The sequence below is a fragment of the Neurospora tetraspora genome, assembly GCF_033439725.1.
Source record: "Neurospora tetraspora strain CBS 560.94 chromosome Unknown B0H65scaffold_7, whole genome shotgun sequence".
NCBI lineage: Eukaryota > Fungi > Ascomycota > Sordariomycetes > Sordariales > Sordariaceae > Neurospora > Neurospora tetraspora.
In genome coordinates this window covers 3255778-3273083 of record NW_026944389.1, presented here as the reverse complement: position 1 = coordinate 3273083, position 17306 = coordinate 3255778, and the positions used below count along the sequence as shown (strand labels likewise).

The 17306-nt window shown below is 50.4% G+C and overlaps 3 protein-coding genes across 3 annotated transcripts; 2 read left to right on the top strand and 1 right to left on the bottom strand.

Annotated features, from left to right (window-relative positions):
- The first annotated feature begins 1004 nt into the window (after positions 1 to 1004).
- B0H65DRAFT_302456 (uncharacterized protein) lies at positions 1005 to 2137 on the top strand. The gene has a single exon (XM_062823158.1). The coding sequence runs from the start codon at positions 1157 to 1159 to the stop codon at positions 1907 to 1909; it is 753 nt and encodes a 250-aa protein (XP_062678878.1). The 5' UTR covers positions 1005 to 1156; the 3' UTR covers positions 1910 to 2137.
- Positions 2038 to 12345, top strand: B0H65DRAFT_302439 (uncharacterized protein). Its single transcript, XM_062823157.1, has 8 exons — positions 2038 to 2141; positions 2276 to 2616; positions 2700 to 3234; positions 3309 to 8633; positions 8693 to 9156; positions 9218 to 9662; positions 9727 to 11412; positions 11475 to 12345. The coding sequence occupies exons 2-8, from the start codon at positions 2300 to 2302 to the stop codon at positions 12228 to 12230; spliced, it is 9528 nt and encodes a 3175-aa protein (XP_062678877.1). The 5' UTR covers positions 2038 to 2141; positions 2276 to 2299; the 3' UTR covers positions 12231 to 12345.
- Positions 12346 to 12615: 270 nt separating this feature from the next.
- Positions 12616 to 13260, bottom strand: B0H65DRAFT_531828 (uncharacterized protein; the record flags this gene model as incomplete). The annotated part of the gene is made up of 1 exon (XM_062828949.1): positions 12616 to 13260. The coding sequence occupies one exon, from the start codon at positions 13258 to 13260 to the stop codon at positions 12616 to 12618; it is 645 nt and encodes a 214-aa protein (XP_062678876.1).
- Positions 13261 to 17306: the final 4046 nt, after the last annotated feature.

Genomic DNA, 17306 nt, shown 5'->3' with positions numbered 1-17306 from the left:
CACTCGCGCATACACACACGCACGCGAGCGTGAATGTTTATATGCCGTAGTGGTAGTAGTAGCCGTAGATATTTCGTAGACTTCGAGTTCGAATCGTGACTATGTCATTTCTTTCCCTATTCTCCAAAATGATGCATCGTGACCTTCGTGACTTTAAACTTTGGAGAAGACCTCGGACCTTGGAGAAGACCTCGGACCTTGGAGTTCGGACCTTGGAGTCAGAGGGAGAAAATTTTTTTTTTTTCCCCGGCCAAAAACCTCTACAACGGAACTACAACGGAACTTTTCTCTCAACGGTCGTTGGGTGCAATGTGGGGTTAGAATTGACAGTACATGTACAGGCGCATATTTTCCAAGTTCCCGTTAGAGGCTTAACGTGCCTTTGAACAAGCTGTTGAACGCCCTGTTATTTGACCCCCTTCTTCCTCCAGGGCAGGCAGGGCCAAAAGGAAGCCGTTGTTTCCTCTGGGGGTCAGGCCTCTTGCAGCTCTCTCACCACTGGAAATGGAAATTTTAGGCGGTATCCAGGGTATCATGCACGGCAGTAGGCCTCCCGCTCCGACTACCGCCCGGGGTCCACTGATCTCGCGGCGAGGGTTGCGCTTTCCCCCCATTAACGCACTGCCGCGTTTGCAGGCGCGGGGGCGCTGTGGCCACTGGCCAGGCAGGGGCCCTCGAGGACTTTGTATCTGTGTACCTTTTTCCACAATGCACAAATCACACCTCTCGTTCCCTTTCCAACTCAACCTCAAACTTCCACCCATTTCATTCCCGTCGTGCATTGCTGCCCAGAGGATGCCGCAAAATGAGCCCAGCAGAAAGCCCAGGCCCTTTTGTTTTTCGCAAGGCTGATCAGAATCATCAGATGCCGTCAAGTGCAAATCGGATACTCAAACGACCTGCGACGGAGAGGCACTGAACCTGCAACGATCAAGCTTGGAGCGCAGCCCAACATGCCGCGAGTCTCCGTCTTTCATCCCATCTTCTCCCTCCATATTGTGTCCCCCGGCCCCCCACTTCTCTGGTGCTGCCTTCGGTCTAGGCTGCCATTTGTCCCGATGTCTTGGACACCTATTATTCCATGTCTGGCGGGATGAGCTAGGACGGACGAAACCTTGGATCTTGTAGAGCCATACCTAGGTACCGGTACTGCTTGATGCCCACCAATGCCGGATACATGCCTGCCGTAACGTCTGCACCTCTCCCGTATCTCACAGCTGCTAACCTTTTCCAGCTGCTTTCGCATTCGCAGCCTTCATCGTTATGGACCGTTGCAGACCCCCCACAAGAGTCAACCTCTCGCGGCGCCGGGCCTGCGTTTGTCGAAACCTCCAAGATTCGGTACCTCGGTGACTGGATGACCCAAGGTACAAAGGTACAACTGCCACCTTCTTCGAGGATTCGAGTCCAGCTCTTCACTCGCCCTAGCTTGGCAAGTGGTCGCTCAAATAAACAAGACACTCCGAGTACAAGACACGTCTGGTTTGCTCTTTTGCGCATCGGCTCGTCTGGGAACAACACCTTTTATCTGGAACTGCGAGGCATTCTCTGCGATCACAGCATCCCATCACCACGAGGAACATTATCGTCTTGTCGCGACCTTTCCCAACCAATCCGAACAACGCCGTCCTGTACATTTTTGGTTTGTTCTTACGAGTCGTCGCAAGTTACGACCACTTGCTCGGTTACTTTGCTCGACGCCTCAGCACTGACCACCGAGGCGCGCGTCCAGAAAATAGGCAAACGTTTGCCAAGTCCGTTTCCTTCACCCTTCAAGAAGTCAACCTTACTTCTTTTTTTTTACTCTCAGGAGACCAGGACAGTCAACACTCAAACCAACCGTCTCGGCTTCCCACTGCCCACAAGAGCGGGCGAGTTTGAACTGCCCTCTTCCACCTTCTTCTCGTAACTTGTTCGACAGAAACACCCATTTTCAACTCTCTATCACTTCACCGAAGTCCCCACCATCATCGCATTTTCTTCACCACTGGTATCACACGGCTTTCCTTGCCCCCATCTCACTCCTTGCCTGGTTTTTAGGTTCCCAGACTACTCAGAACCGATTTGGGCCCAGTTCAAGAGGACACTTGTGACTTGACTCTCGAGTCATGGTTAGGTGATACCGTACAAGCACATCCTTGGTAAGTCCCTACGCCACATCTCACCATCTTTTCCATGATTTGTTGAATCTGCCAGCGTTATTCGGTTCCACGATTGTTCCTCGGCATTTTGAACCCGTTGTCAATGAGACTGAAAGCTAACACAAACGAACTAGCCTTACCAACCCACACATGTGGCCATGGCTTCGAACCAGGAACTCTATTATCACCTGGTCCTCGCGGCCAAGGTACCCACATCTCAACCCGATCCCTTAGAACCGCTCAACCGGAGCCTTATCGATTGTGCTATCAAGGCGTGTAACTTTCTGCGACAACAGTCTTCCGCCGGACCATGGGACTCTCTGCTTCCTTCCCTTGAGAAGTGTAGGAGTCTCAACCATGACGGCATGCTCAGTAAAGCATCACTTGAGGAGGCGTTCCGGGACATTGGAGACAAGACGCTCATCTTGCATGTGGCGAGCCAAAATGCCGGCCTCCTTATCCGACCCAGCCCAAAGTGAGTGCCCCCCGATCATGAGAGGAGCATCATTGTGTCCTGCTTTGGTTATTCTGCATCTCGTTACTAACAGTCCCCTTTAGCGGTTCAGTGATATTCGAAGCCTTCGAGGCCTCCCCATCTTTGGAGGCTGTACTGGGAGCCAAGAATGCGCTTCTGTGGGATTTCCCTGGTCGCGCGGCTCAGATCCCGGCCTGCGAATTTCAGAACGACTCGTTTAGAGCGAGTCTCGCCTTATTCCTGGAGAAAGCCAGCATTGAGACTCTAAACGCCCTCAATGCGCGAGCTGTGAAGAAGCAGACTGCAGTCATCGAGACGCGTGACACCGCCGACTGTGCGCTGATTTCTCAGCTGCTCATGTCCCTGTTGATTGCTATTGGTGGGCCCGTCAGCACTCCTAGGTTTCGGAAGAGAGTGCGTGACGATGTCAACTTCGACAACGCAAAGAAGCCATGGAGAAGGGCCCCTATGTGGCTGATATTGCGCGTTGCCGTTCGACAGATGCTATGTCTTGAGCTGGGAAACGAAACAGGTCGAGCGACTTACAAGATGTTCATCTGCGTCGTTCTCGCTCAATTCCTTGAACAGGCCTCAAAGGAGCTCGCGGCTGAAATGGTGGTAAGTAAAAGACCTTTCTTGTCTCACCCACTACCTACAAGACTTGCTAATTCCATTTTTTTCACGTTGTCCAGATGACCCTCAGAGCCAAGCTGTGCCGACGCCTCGCCAAGCTGGAGTCGGACAAGCTGCAAGCATCTGAGGCTGTTCGCCCAGTATACGATCAGCTCTTCGCCTGCTTGAGCCCCTGGTTCAAGACTACCATTCAAGTCGCCACTCAAGAAGCCACCAGGGTCTGGGAGCTGCATAAAGCTTCTGTCCAGAGAAAGATTTCCCGTCTCCCTGCCAAGTCAGAAATCGCCAACTTCAAACTCAAGCTTGAAAACAGTGGAAATTATTTGCAATCACTTCTCTACTTGAATCCGTATCCCCTCAGAGAGATACCATGTCTCGACTTGCGCGCGATGAAGTCTGGTATGCTTGGACAGGCTACCAAGTTCGCCGACAGGTATCTCAAATTGGCTGAGCTTGAAGATGAAATCGAGCAAGGCATCGAACAAGAGATGCTACGTCCTCCTAACTCCACGGATGGTTATCGCCTCGGATGTTTGCGCATCTCTGAAATGATCATCAGACTGATCGCGGGAGTCGACGATGCTTATGATAACGATCCAGCGCAAATGAGCCACCACATTCTCAATCTACTGGATTTGTGGGTGTCGCTGGACCAGTACGCAACTTCGTTCTGTCCTCTTTTGTCGAACTATCATCCATTCTTTACTCCCGAGTCACTTGACTTGCTCCATCTTCCTTCGTTGTCCGACATGTCCCGTCTGCATAAGATACAGGAGTACTTGAAGGAACGGGCAGCCACCGCCGCTGAATCCAAAACGATCTTCGCTCCACCGAGCCCATCTTCGTTTGGAGTTCGATACACCCGGGAATGCGACGATGGAGTCAGACTCAGTGTAGTGTGGAACATTATCGGCAAAAAATGCGACCGTACCCGACACGACAAAATCCAGGCATGGGCCTCTGCGGTGAATAAATATGAGGACCTCAATGAGAAGATGCATGGAGCTGGCCCTTGTCTTTGTATCCAAATATCCGAAACAGAGAGAGATGTGAGCAAATGCTTGCCTTGCTTGTGCAAAAGGCAGATGCGACGAATGGTCGTCGAGGTTCATGAAGATTACCTCCCCGAAGACGAAGATGAAGCAGCAACAGTTGTCTTTGAGCTTTGTGCGCCGGACTTCTTCACTGCCTATCGGAACGCGACTTGGAAGATTCATCAGACATTAGCCCTTCAGGGGGTTTCTTCACACACGAAACCTGCAGACACCCTTTTGAGCTATTGCCAGCTAAAGGACTTCGCATCTGAGAGCGCCCAGTCGAGCACGTTAACCTTGGCCTCAGAAATCAAGTCGTTTCTCTCTACTCATTACAAGAAACCTGAAGTGAGAAACTCACCTCAGCTGCAAGATATTGTTCTACCTCTTGCTCTTCGCTTCGAGTACTTTGACAAGGAGTTGAATTGTTGGGTAAAAGACCATGATCATCCGTTTCAGCTTGCCCGACTTTGTGGAGTGTCTCTTCCGAATGGTTTCGGGGCTATTGAAGGGGCAAGAGATGGAGGGCAGATGACACGTCTTGTGCGAGAGCCGTCGTCATACGAGATTGTTGCCAATCAAACCAAATGCCCTACTACCATGTCTCCAGCCGAGTTCACAGCACATCAACATCTACTCTCTGGAACCTCCAGGCGTTGGTTAACAATGCTATTGGAACTGAACACTCCGAACCTCAACTTCAGCTCTGAGGAGACTAGCCGCCTGTTTTCCGAGCTCATTACTCAAGCCGGGACAATGGAGAGAAGCGCTAGCGCCTTTCGAGACGCCCATCTAGTTTTCAAGGATGACGCTTTCTGTACTCGACTGGCCGAACAGGTTGAGCGCAGGCTGACAACGATCAGTTGGCGAGATGTCTTCTGTATGGATGTGATTATTTCAATCACTCTGCGACTTCATGAGTTGGGCTCGAGTTCCACAAAGCGCTCAGCTGACAAGCTCTTGATGAACGCTCGTCGTGTAACATTTCAGTGGCTCAAAGATTTGAGAGTCGAAGTTCGTGACGCCGCCCAGGAGGATATAGCAGCCAGAGCAAGTGAATATGGAAGATGGGCGGCCATTATCTGCCGCCGGACTTTTTCTGCCCACTCGCCAAAGTCGCCCATGTCATTGCACGATCTTGTAACGTTTCTTGAGGCCGCTATTGGCCTCCAAGAAAACATGTTAGTGGATATTGGCAAACTTCCCCAAACTTTTAAGCTAGTCCTCATTAGGGATTTGAAAGCTGCATCTAAACTGCAGTCCACGGTTTCTCGGGCAATCAAGGCCTATCCCCAAGTCATCGAAACGATCTTGGATCCGATTTGGCCCAATCCAACGAGTGCCCCTCGGACATTCTCTGACTTAAAGTTCATGCCATCCCCCAACTCCCGCTGGATCGAACAGCAGATCAAAACTAACCACGGAAATTTTGACGAGAAGTATACTGTACAGTTCAACTTCATCGAGGGTTATCTCCTTATTGACGGAAAACCTCCCGGGACTCTGCCCGCCGAGATTCGGGATGCCGAAATCGTGAGGGAACTCTTCGGCAATCAGCATCTAATCACACTTCCTTCAGCAATGCCGGGCATGAGCCACTCGCTGTTAGTTGAGGCCCATCATAAACATCAAGTTCATTTTGGCATCCGGGATGGGCAAGTCATCATTCGTGCCAAAACCAGAGAAGGGACTGTCCTGGAACTCATCCCTCGACACAAGTTTCGACAAGTCAAAGGGCATGATATTCCCACTAGTCTTATCAACGACTGCTTCCATTGGATGGCGATTTCGGACAGATCAAATCCACGGCTAGAGATAAGACATGGCAACCCTTGGAGACTGCACGATCACGACTGGGTGATAGACCTCAACACGAGAATCGCGAAACGCAGGGAACACAGACTGATTGACCCACAATCGAGGCTGTTCAAGAAGATTGAGGAAAACTTCAGGCACTTTGAGCATCCTGAACATTTACTTGTGTACCAGCCAAGAAAAGGGAGCATCATTGTCAAACTTGAAAGACTGGGTCTGACCTTTCACGTCAATCACCGAGGACTTCTAGAAAGTAGGGAATTGCGCTCCGAGATTGACCCCAATCAAGACGCTGGCACCCTTTATGGGTTTATGAGCAAGATATGTCTTCGTGATCTCCAAGATCCATCCCAGAGAAGCATCATCACTGCCATGGGCAGAACAACATGGACCCGCCACGGATCACGGACAGTGGTGCAAGCAGCGCCAGTTAGTCAGTACGGATTGTTCTCTATTGATAGCGTGCTGGGACGGCTTTGGTGTCTACCCGAGCCGCGGAATCTTTATGCGAAGGCGCTCTTCCATGCTCTTACTTCTTCTCCGTTCCCTGATCCACTTACTGGACGTACCGGAAGAGAAGAGGCCCAGCATATATTGCAATCCGGGCTTTGTCAACCGTGGCAGCCCTTAGACAACGACGGCCTAGCCATGCTGCAGTTCATTCATCAGTACCTATGCCCGCGTCGGGAATACTACCCGCCAAATCAGAGGAGACTGCAGACAGCCATTTGGGAAAGACACTTGTCATATGCTCAGCATGACGGATATGATGCAATTGTCCAGGCTATTATCGCCAAATCAAATCGTCTGTCCTCCTTCCACAACAACACATCAACACCACCGTCGTGTTCCAGTGTTTATATCTCTCATCTTCGGGAGCGTGGTTTGCTTCGGCAATCTTTGTATGAGACAAGCTCTTATTCCCCTTCCAGTTTGACCGGTCAAGGAGACGAGCTGTATCGTTCCAGAGACTGGGATATGACATCACAAAGATGTAGCAACATTTTCCGCATTGTACGCCAGGTTACAGAGAATGGGTTCAAGTTTAACAGGACGAAGCGCTTGTTAGAGATATTGGAAGACTGGAAAGTTATTGGAGGCTTTAAGGTAACTCCTGAACATGACTTCTTCTCCCTGATTGACGCCATTGAGAGAATACCGAGCAATCAGTTTGGAAGCATGGTTTCATTTTGTTGCAACATTCCGCCAAGCGACAAATACGCGTTGCCGTTCAGATTGGCACCACTGGTCTTCGGAGACAATGCTGACATGGACTTGGCTGTGTCGTTGGCGGCATTCTCCCGGATCAAAGAGCTCAAGGCTCTCGAACAGCCAAAGGGCCCTTTTTTCACGGATTTCCGGCGTCATGGGCCACCCACCTTGGAGATGATTCAAGGGATCATCCGACAACACTCCCCGGAGCTTCCCGTACCTATGAACCTCCAGTCTGCCAAGTCAAGATCCAAGTTTCAGAAGGAACAAGAATATCACAAACAGTTATGCGCTTCAGAAGAAAAACGCATTGCTGAACTGATTCACTGTCAATGGCCTACGGAAGCCTTGTCATTTGAAGGCATCGGATCTCCTGTCATTGACTGTTATGAGGTTCTACAGACTCTTCAGCCACGGTGGCAGCAGCTCTGGGACAACTACCAACTTTCTCTATGGGTAGACTCAGTTGATGATGTTCTATCACAACACTCCAGTCCCTATGAGCTTCCAACAATGTTGATTCCGGCATACACTCGACCTTATCAGTTGCCCAGGCGAAAAGCAGTTATCCCTTCCATTGCCAACGACCTACTCCCCAAATCAGGCCCACAAGACTTGCTTCTCTCAGCCGCACTCGACGAGAGTCAGTCCATGCATTTGAATGCATTGGGATCAAAGGCAGATCGCAGGCAAGGTTCAGTCCGCCCTGAATATCAAGAGCTTGAATCCATTCTCGACAGCCTCGCCAAGGAGTCAGGCTCTATTCGTCAAGAGTATGCTAGTGACTTACGGAGAAGCTTAAAGGCGCTACAAAATTCTCCTCGCCGGGTCAAACTGGATATTCGTCCCACCCTCGCTTTGATGGAAAGCCAGATTTCGTCATGCGAGCGGTCGATTGAAATGCATATGGAAGCAATACAACAGTCGTGGTACAGGGACGACAGCGGCTCCCCATGGTTGATTGCAGGTGGGCTCTGGCCGAGTGCGAGTAAAATTACAATGATGGAGCAACTTCGATCTGTGGCGGAAAATACATTTGGAGATGGAATGAAGAGTGCCCTAGTCTCCCTCGGGCTTGCGCTCACGAGATTGCAGAAACTGCGACGGATGAGGCATGCTCACCTTCAGGGCAACAACCAACGAGTTCTTGATGAACTAGCCAATCCAGGGCATACAAATTGGGATGCGGAGGAGTATCCAGATTTTCTGCTGCTTGAGTTGGAGAACAACATCCTCATTCGCGATGAACAATTCGAGGTTGCTCAGGCGATTGTCTCCCCTAACTCCAAAGCGAACTCAGTTCTGCAGTTGAATATGGGAAAGGTAAGTCGAAGTTCTCAATTTCAATGATCATTAACTAATTACATCAATACACTGTACAGGGAAAAACTTCAGTTATTACGCCAATGGCCGCAGCGATATTGGCAGATAAGCAGCAGCTGTGCAGACTTATCGTGCCCAAGGCTCTCCTCTTGCAAACAGCACAGATCATGCAATCGAGGATGGGTGGTTTGGTTGGCCGCGAGATTCGGCATATTCCATTTTCTCGGCGAACCAAAGCCGGGCCGGAGATGCTAAACGTGTTTGAAGAGTTACACCACGAGATACTCAATTTTGGGGGAGTAATTCTGGCATTGCCGGAATCCATCATGTCATTCTCGCTCAGTGGCCTTCAAAGTATGGTCGACTCCAAGTCGAAACAAGCGCGGCAAATGGTCGAATTTCAGCACTGGCTTACGGAAACCTCGAGAGACATCCTGGATGAATCAGATGTTACATTGGCCGTCAAAACTCAGCTCATTTACCCCAGTGGTACCGAAAAGGCTGTGGATGGCCATCCACACAGGTTAGATTATTTTATTCAAGTCGAGGGCACTTTCGTATGCTAACATCTTTTTCCCCGGCAGATGGCATGTTGCACAGGCTCTCCTCGGCCTTGTCGAGGCCCATGTCCCCGACCTTCGCCAAAGGTTCGGCCGCCGCATTGAAGTGGAAAATCAGGGCTCGGCGTTTCCACGAGTTTACATACTGGACGCGGAAGTCGAGCAGGATCTGAAGCAACGCATCATTGATGATGTTTGTGCTGGAAAATCACCCACTTTCCATCTTGCTGACTCTGTTCAGCCGAGCGTTAGGGCAAGACTGAAACACGCTTTGAGTGATCCTGTTGTGGAGGACTTCCAAATCAACAAGGCGAAGCGAGCGTTTGTTGATAGGAACTCTGCTGCTGACAAAATCTTGCTGCTGCGAGGTTTGATTCACAGTGGTATTCTTCTGCTGTGTCTGAAAAAGAGGTGGAACGTACAATACGGACTGCACCCTGATCGCATACCAATTGCCGTTCCCTTCGAGGTATGTTCATTGTATCCAGGACCCTTTTTCAGGGCGTTTAACTAACGTGCACCGCTGGTACTAGGCAAAAGGTGTCCCATCCGCCAACGCGGAGTTCGGTCATCCTGACGTCGCCATTATCTTCACTTGCCTCGCCTTCTACTACTGTGGTTTGACTTTGAAGCAATTCACCGAGTGTCTTGGCAGCGTTTTGAAGTCCGATGATCCGCAGTCTGAGTACGACATCTGGACTCAGGGTTGCGCCAATCTTCCTCAAGATCTTCGACAGTGGAACCTGATCAATGCTGAAGACCATCTCCAGGTAGACCAGCTGTGGAAGCTACTCCGGCTCAACAGGGCAGTCTTGAACTATTACCTAAACACATTTGTGTTCCCGAAACACTGCAAGCAGTTTGAAGTCAAGCTTCAGACATCTGGCTGGGATATTCCTCTTTTTCCCAGGACGACCGACAAACAAGCTCAATCAGCTCGAACAACTGGCTTCAGCGGTACGAACGACAACAAATACTTGCTTCCACTTACCATCAAGCAAGATGACCTTCCCAGTTTGTCGCAGACTAACGCTGAAGTCCTCTCTTATCTCCTTGAGAAAAGAAACCGGCGGTACGAGAGGTTGGCTGATCATAGCGGGAGAAGACTAACGGAGTATGGGCTCCTTAAACGCTTGTCACAGACAAAAATACGCATCCTCATTGATGCCGGTGCGTTTGTGCTGGAGATGAAGAATCATGAAGTGGCAAAGGAATGGTTGAAGCTTGACACTTTTAGCCCAGCGGCGATCTTTTTCAATGAAGAGAACAAGGCCATGGTGCTCTCTCGCGGATCCAAAAAGCCGGTTCCGTTGCTGGCCACCCCGTATGCGGAAAACCTGGCAGAGTGCTTGGTGTATCTCGACGAAGCGCACACCCGCGGGACAGATCTCAAACTGCCGCAAAATGCTTATGGAGCCCTGACCCTGGCATTGAATCAAACGAAGGATCACACTGTCCAAGCCGCTATGAGACTTCGACAACTCGGCACAACGCAGTCAGTAGTCTTCTGTGCGCCACCCGAGGTCGATCATGACATTCGGAAAGTGTGTCAGCTCCGTTGGTTGGATTACGTCGATTCCGGACATTGCGTACGGTGGCTTCTTGAAATGACATGCCGTGCTAATGAAAGCCTTCGCCCCTTGTACGTGGCACAGGGGACTGATTTCTGCAGGCGGATGAATTCTGCGTGGGAACATCCCAACTTTGTTGGTTCAACCAAACACCGGGAGGCCCACATGAGCGTGATTCTACAGAAGGAGAGCTCGACATTGAAGGAGATTTATGGAAGCAAAGCGCAAAGTTTAGGTTTGGACGGCGCTTCTCTGGCCATCACAAATCCCGAGCTGCGATCCTTCTATGGCACGCTCACCAAGAAAAAGAAAGACCTCACCCATACCGTGTCCGAGGCCTTTGCCTGTGCTCTTGACGAAGTAGAACAGGAGCGCGAAGTCGAGTTCCAGGTTGAGGAGATCCGTCAGGTGCGCAAGCCCACGCACTACGATGCCTTGGAATTTCCCGGGATGCATCCAAACATCGTGCGATTCATAGAGAAGGGTGTGCTCCGGGGCACGGATGGCTACGAGCATGCCTTCACTGCCCTAGGGAGGACGACACTGGGAAGAAAGCACGAGGTCCGCTCAACAGGCTCGAAACTCTACGTGTCAGCAGAATTCCGGCGCACTATTTCAGTCAGCAAAGACCCGAGCGATAACTTTTTTGTAAGGTTCCCACTAATCTCGTTAAGGAGTATGTCAAACAGCTAACCAATATGATACTACAGAGACCCGTAGAATGGATCCTCTACGCTCCCCGCACTCAGACAGCCTTGGTACTCATTCCCGAGGAAGCCGAGATTGCAATCCCCATGTTGCGTGTCGCTAAAACCCGTAGCCCGGTCCATCTCATCCCTTACGCCTCGCCAGTCACGCGAAACATGACCTCGCTAGGCCGGCTTACCTACTACGCCTTCCCTTCGCTGCCTAAGGGCACCGTCATCCCAGACTGGCTTACAATCGAGATCGGAATCCTCGCTGGCCGTCTTTACTTTGACTTTGCCGAGTACGACGCCGTAAACAAGTATCTCCAAGCCGGCAAGACCAACGAAGCAGAAGGTGAAGGCGCCGAGGACAATTGCAGACAAGCATCTTTGCCAGTGGATGACAACAATCAAGTGGCATTTGCAAAGAATCCCCTCGGTTTCGTCCTCGATTGGCTCACGCAGCGGAGACGGGGGCAGGATATTACGCATACGCCTATGGGCTATGTGTGTCAGCGTCGCAAGCTGAGCGCTGAACATCCGTTCTTCAGGTCGCCGGAGGCGGAGGTCCCGGAGGTTAGTGGAATGTCACCTAAGAGAAGCAACGATGAGGATGATGAGTCAGACTCGGACGGAGAGTATGACATGTTGGAGGAGATGGACCAGTCGGATGGTGATGGTGATGATGGGTCTGCGGTTGAAGAATGGGATCTTGGGGACGAGGAAGAGAGACATGATTCTTTCGAGGATGATACCAGTGTTACAGACGATGAAAAGTGATGATGTGGTGTTGGTTTGTCAAGCTGGAAAAGGGCGTTATTTGCTTTGAACATTTGCTCATGGCGGGTCTTTTGTTGTGGCGGAGTTTTATCGGATTTTCCAGGAAACCCGGTTTGGTTCTTGGTCATTTAGAATGGGGGCTGAATTTGTTGGAGTATCTTTGTCAGGATATGGTGTTACTAGTCGTTTGTTTTGCTTCTACAGGCTTCCAGGCTCGTGTTGGTTTTGTTCACAGACACAGCACATCATCGGGGTTCATAAAAAGAATTGCCACTTGTTCATGTCCAGTGTTGCAGCAAAAGCTTTCGTGTACATCCTGTTTGCCTATATAATGTTGTCTTTAGTAGGTATCTATGGGCTATGTCCATGCCCTTGTCTAACCATTTTACTCTTCTATCCCATCCTCGTCTTCCTCGTCCTCTATCTCATCGTCACTGTCTTCGCCCTCCTCAACGACCTGCTCATCAGTAGGGACCTTCGCCTTATACCACCACCAAGCAGCCGCCTTGAACCTGTCCACTGCCTGGGCAAGTGGTGAGTGTCTTGACGGGTCTTGATGAGCCAAGCGCTCATCGGCCAGGAAGATTTCACGGGCGTCGACAATAGCGACGAAGAGCGCCGCGAACACGTTGAGCGATAGCTCCTTGCCCAGTCTGGTGGTTGGATGCGCTCGCTCAATGAAAGAGCGCTGCTCCTCGGCGTTTGCATCGGAGACTTCGCGCGTGATGGGATCTGAAATGCCTTGTGCGGCAAGGTGGCGAGACTCCCAGGAGTTTGGCGGCACTGCAAAAGTGTCCGCGAAGCGGGTTGCCGCGTCAACCACCTCCACCAAAAGTTGCTCGATGGTATCCTTTGCTTGGCGCGACGTGATCTTGAGGTCTTCGTCGGGATGAGCCTCCCAGACGAGGAGTTCGAGGGCTTGAAACACGACCTCGCTTCTCCGTTCGGGCGACAGGATGCTGCTGTTGAACCCGTAGTAACGCCAAAACAGGCCATTCCGAGGCAAAAGCCGATTCAAGCGCACGACCATTTTGAGCTTTGACTATAAGTAAGAAACATGTTGTCAGCAACAGGCATGCAATAAACAACAACAAGGTCTGTGAAGAACACTCTGAACAGTGCCCGAGGAGGCACTGGACAGGTAGGGTACCCAGGATGATCACATGGTGATACATCTTCGCGTGATCGCGATGGTAATGCCCATAACGTGGGCCACGAAGGACTGAAAGGGGCGCTCTTACTGCTTGCTTTCGGAGATGTGGCTGTGACAATCTTTTCATTAGCGGTTGCCGTGGTGATGGACACATTCAAGCTTCTTGTTCCTACATACCTTATTGCTTGGAATCTGGCAGGGCAAACAACACCGTGCTACTCGTAGATGCGCTTCGAGACTGACGTGATTCTGATTAGCATTAACATAACGACGGGAGATAATGCTTGTGTGCAAGCATAGGTAGGCTGCGCATACCTTTCTGCTGGGTTGAGTTGCTGGTGAGTTGGAAAGGGGAGAAAGGTGAAACCGAAAGAAGAATGAGACGGCGGCGGGGTTGGGTGAGGAAAAAAGGAAATTCAAAACTTGCTCGTTAGTTGTGGGGGTTTGAGCCCTTTTATACTTGTAGGTAGGGTACCAATGACTCAATAAGAGGCGCCTACTATTGTCCTCACGTTCGGATGAAAGTGCGTACCTTACTGTGCAAACGCCCTTCCCCTGACGGTCAACACAAGAGAAGCTAGGCAGCATCAGATGAGGCGAAACGGAACGCTGAATCCAGGCAACAGGAGTGATGGGATGAACAAGTAGCTCGAGGGGAATTTCATCCTGCCTGACTGAGCTGATGGCCTCGTGACATCTTTCTCGGCAGGATCTAGTAACCTACACATGGGAAGAATGATATGCTCTTTTGCTCGAGACCAAAATGAGTTGGATGTCAGTACACTGTCCTGGGTTCCTTCACCTTCGCCGCCTCAGGGTTTCCCATTCACCAGGGCAGCCCTGCCTTTGAATACTTTAGGCTGCTGTGGTAGCTGGCACCATCTGTGTGGTCATGGTTCCCAAACCCAGCCCTTCTCATCTTCTCTTTTGGGATTCTTTCCATCCTGCTTCTTCAACTTGGTGTTTTCAGTCAAGTCTAGCCAAGTAGTACAGTCAACACCTCGCACTTGCACCGTGACTGATCTTGCTGTGTCATCACAGCTGCCCTGGTTTCATTTTCCTTCTTCCGTCCCAACTACAGGATGAAGCCCATTTTCCTGCCTTCTCCTTTCCACATCCGCCACGATGTTATTGTGTTCTATTGTATTGACCAGTGAGCCCTACGGACCCTCGAGAGCCCCTGCCCTCTACCGGTTGTTCATTGGCTGTTGCTGAGATAGCAAACTTGTGTAAAGTCAAATGTCATCCTATTTTCGCAACTGGCTGTTACACGTACTGGATTAAAAGTTGACTCCTAGAGGCATGTAAAGTCAAGAGTAATTCTACTGTGTACATACACGCAACCTCAAATCTACACGCACGTTCCCCCCCCAAACAAAACACAAGATGAATCTGCGCATAGCCACTTTCTACTCAAAAAGTCCGCATAGATTCTCATCAATAAGTCGTGCATACAACCCCTAGCCTCCATTTTGGCAAGCCTAGGATTAACCATTGTACTAATTCGTAGTATGTCGCAGAAATTGGGTGTTGCGAATGTAAGTACCACATCGAGGAACTTTAAAGGGCTTTTTGATGCGGGAACTTCCCGCTCGAGCCAGAGAGAGCCTCGTGCGTGCGTCAACGCACACGGCAGATGCTGGGGGCGGTCGTCGCACCCGACGCACTCAAGGTATAGGAGAGGTGCTTGACGAAGTGCCAGACTTCGTCAAGCACCCCCCCATCTCTCTCACTCTTAGCATCATCATCAGATAGATGAATCTACATCATCACCATCCTATTCGCGGCGTTTGCACGCATCAATGGTAGCTGCAACTTTGTTTCATCAATCCATCTAGGATTAACGATCGATTACACATCCAAGCGCTGAACGTCAACGTCCAAAGGCTAGCGAATGAAGCGCGTCGAGTCCGGAATACAACCAATCAAAACAACCCATCGATTACGACATTATCGTCGATTTGCCTTTATCACGAAGGGCATCGCTCTTTCCCCCATAAACAACAAAATCGTCACCCACCAGCCCACTTTGTGGTGCACCACTCTACCCTATATCTGAGAGACTCCCCAAACCTCCCAGTTCCCTCGAACCTTTCTCTTTTATTCTCCATCTTTTGGTAGATTTTCCTTTTTGGCGTAGCCACCCCTGACGAACCATCTAACCCTCATCAGTTTATCCTTGCCCAACGTCTTCTTTTGTTCAAAGACTATTGTTTCCAAGAATTTATCCCCATCGACCCATCCCTTCAACTCGGATTCGATATCTACCTCAACCTCGTCAACGATAAGTTTCAGGAGTTCGAATGGCATTGCTAGGAAATTGTTATCAAGTGTCTTGGTTGGGCGAGGGTGCGTGTAGATTTGGGGAGGGTACGGGTAGAGTTACTCAACATCAATTTACAGCACTATCGCATTCCATCTATGGGGGTTCAGTTGGTATATCTTCGTTGCCATGGGAATAAATCCTTCTTGTTCAACATTTGTACAACGTGCTTTTATTCAACAAAAAACAGCGACGCCCCCTTCCAACCTCACCTCGCCTTCCTTTTCGACGACATCTTCGGTTTCCTCTACCTGTGGACTCGGGTCTTCTTCACCATGCCGATCGCGGCCGCAATTCTGAGCAACACCTTCGTTGAGACCCCTCTACGCTTCTTCCGGCAATGGACTCACCGGCCATAGTGAGGAGGTCAACCATAAAGGTCCTTTCTGCTTTGGTCTCGGTAGTCACTGGGCTACATGAACGCAAAGATGGGCCACTTCTTGCTCAAACTCCGCGCGTCGGCCCGCTCAACTTGGCCTGATCTGTATCCTTTGTGTGGTTTACTCGGGGGCCTTGCTCCTCCTTCCTCCTTCTCTTTCTGGCTCGGTTTTCGCGGTAGGTAGCCAGCTTACCTGTTACCCCAGATCCTTGGACCTATCCCCTCGTTACAATAAAAGAACCGCGAAGATCCCCCTGTCCTCTCCAGCCATTGGAAGAGACAGGAGCTGGAGCAGGCATCCTACTAAGCGACGGTACAATCTTCCAGTTTCACAGCAGCAGCAGCAGCGTCAGCAGCAGCGTCACATCACCTTTGACGCCCATGACTAGTGTTAGCACTGGATGATTCCCAATCGTTAGACCGGCGGGGCGAGAAACGGATGTCGATATGGGCGTCTTCCATGGTATGGAACAGGATTCAATAATGATTGTTACATGCATTTCCGCCTCCTGTGTCGCCGTTGCTTCGGGATTGGCTTGGGAACGTGGTCGACACTTATCCAATTTAGAGTTGAGGTTGACGGGCGGGCAAGAGCAAAGTGCGCTCTTCGACTGAAAGACCGGCCTCGGTGACGGTGTGGAGAGGACGTGGCAGGCATGTCAACAACAGTCTGCCGCAAGCTCTCCTGGCGGTCAGTGGCAGTTGCGTGCAAGTGTCAGTTTTGGCCGACCCAACTAAAATGACGGTCTTCAACCCAAATTGGAAGTTGCACAGCGCTTGACCAAGTACTCCCGTCTGTCATATACATGCCACCCGCTCTCGAGGTGCTATACATTCCTTGCCGAGTAGTCGTAGGAATAAACCGAATACGGACAGTCCAATACCGCTTATTGTAGTTGGAAAAGGCCTTCATAAAACTGTAATAGGGATCAAAATAATTAGAAAACACATCGGCTAAAGTCCTTTAGGCATTCTTCCATCCACGAACTGCCTAGAAGTTGGGTTCAAAGGCATAATAAAGACGCATTGATGCGTGCAAGAGTACTCCGAAGGTGTAATGTATTGGACCGTGAGGTGTTCGGTCTTTTCTTACAACCGCTCGCTTTTCTACGTTGTCATCTCCCAAACTGAGCCTTCTTCTATAATGCCATGTCGTTCAACATGAGTTAGACATGGTCGGACCGCACGACTCCACTCGGTGGGTGGAACTTGGGCGATGGC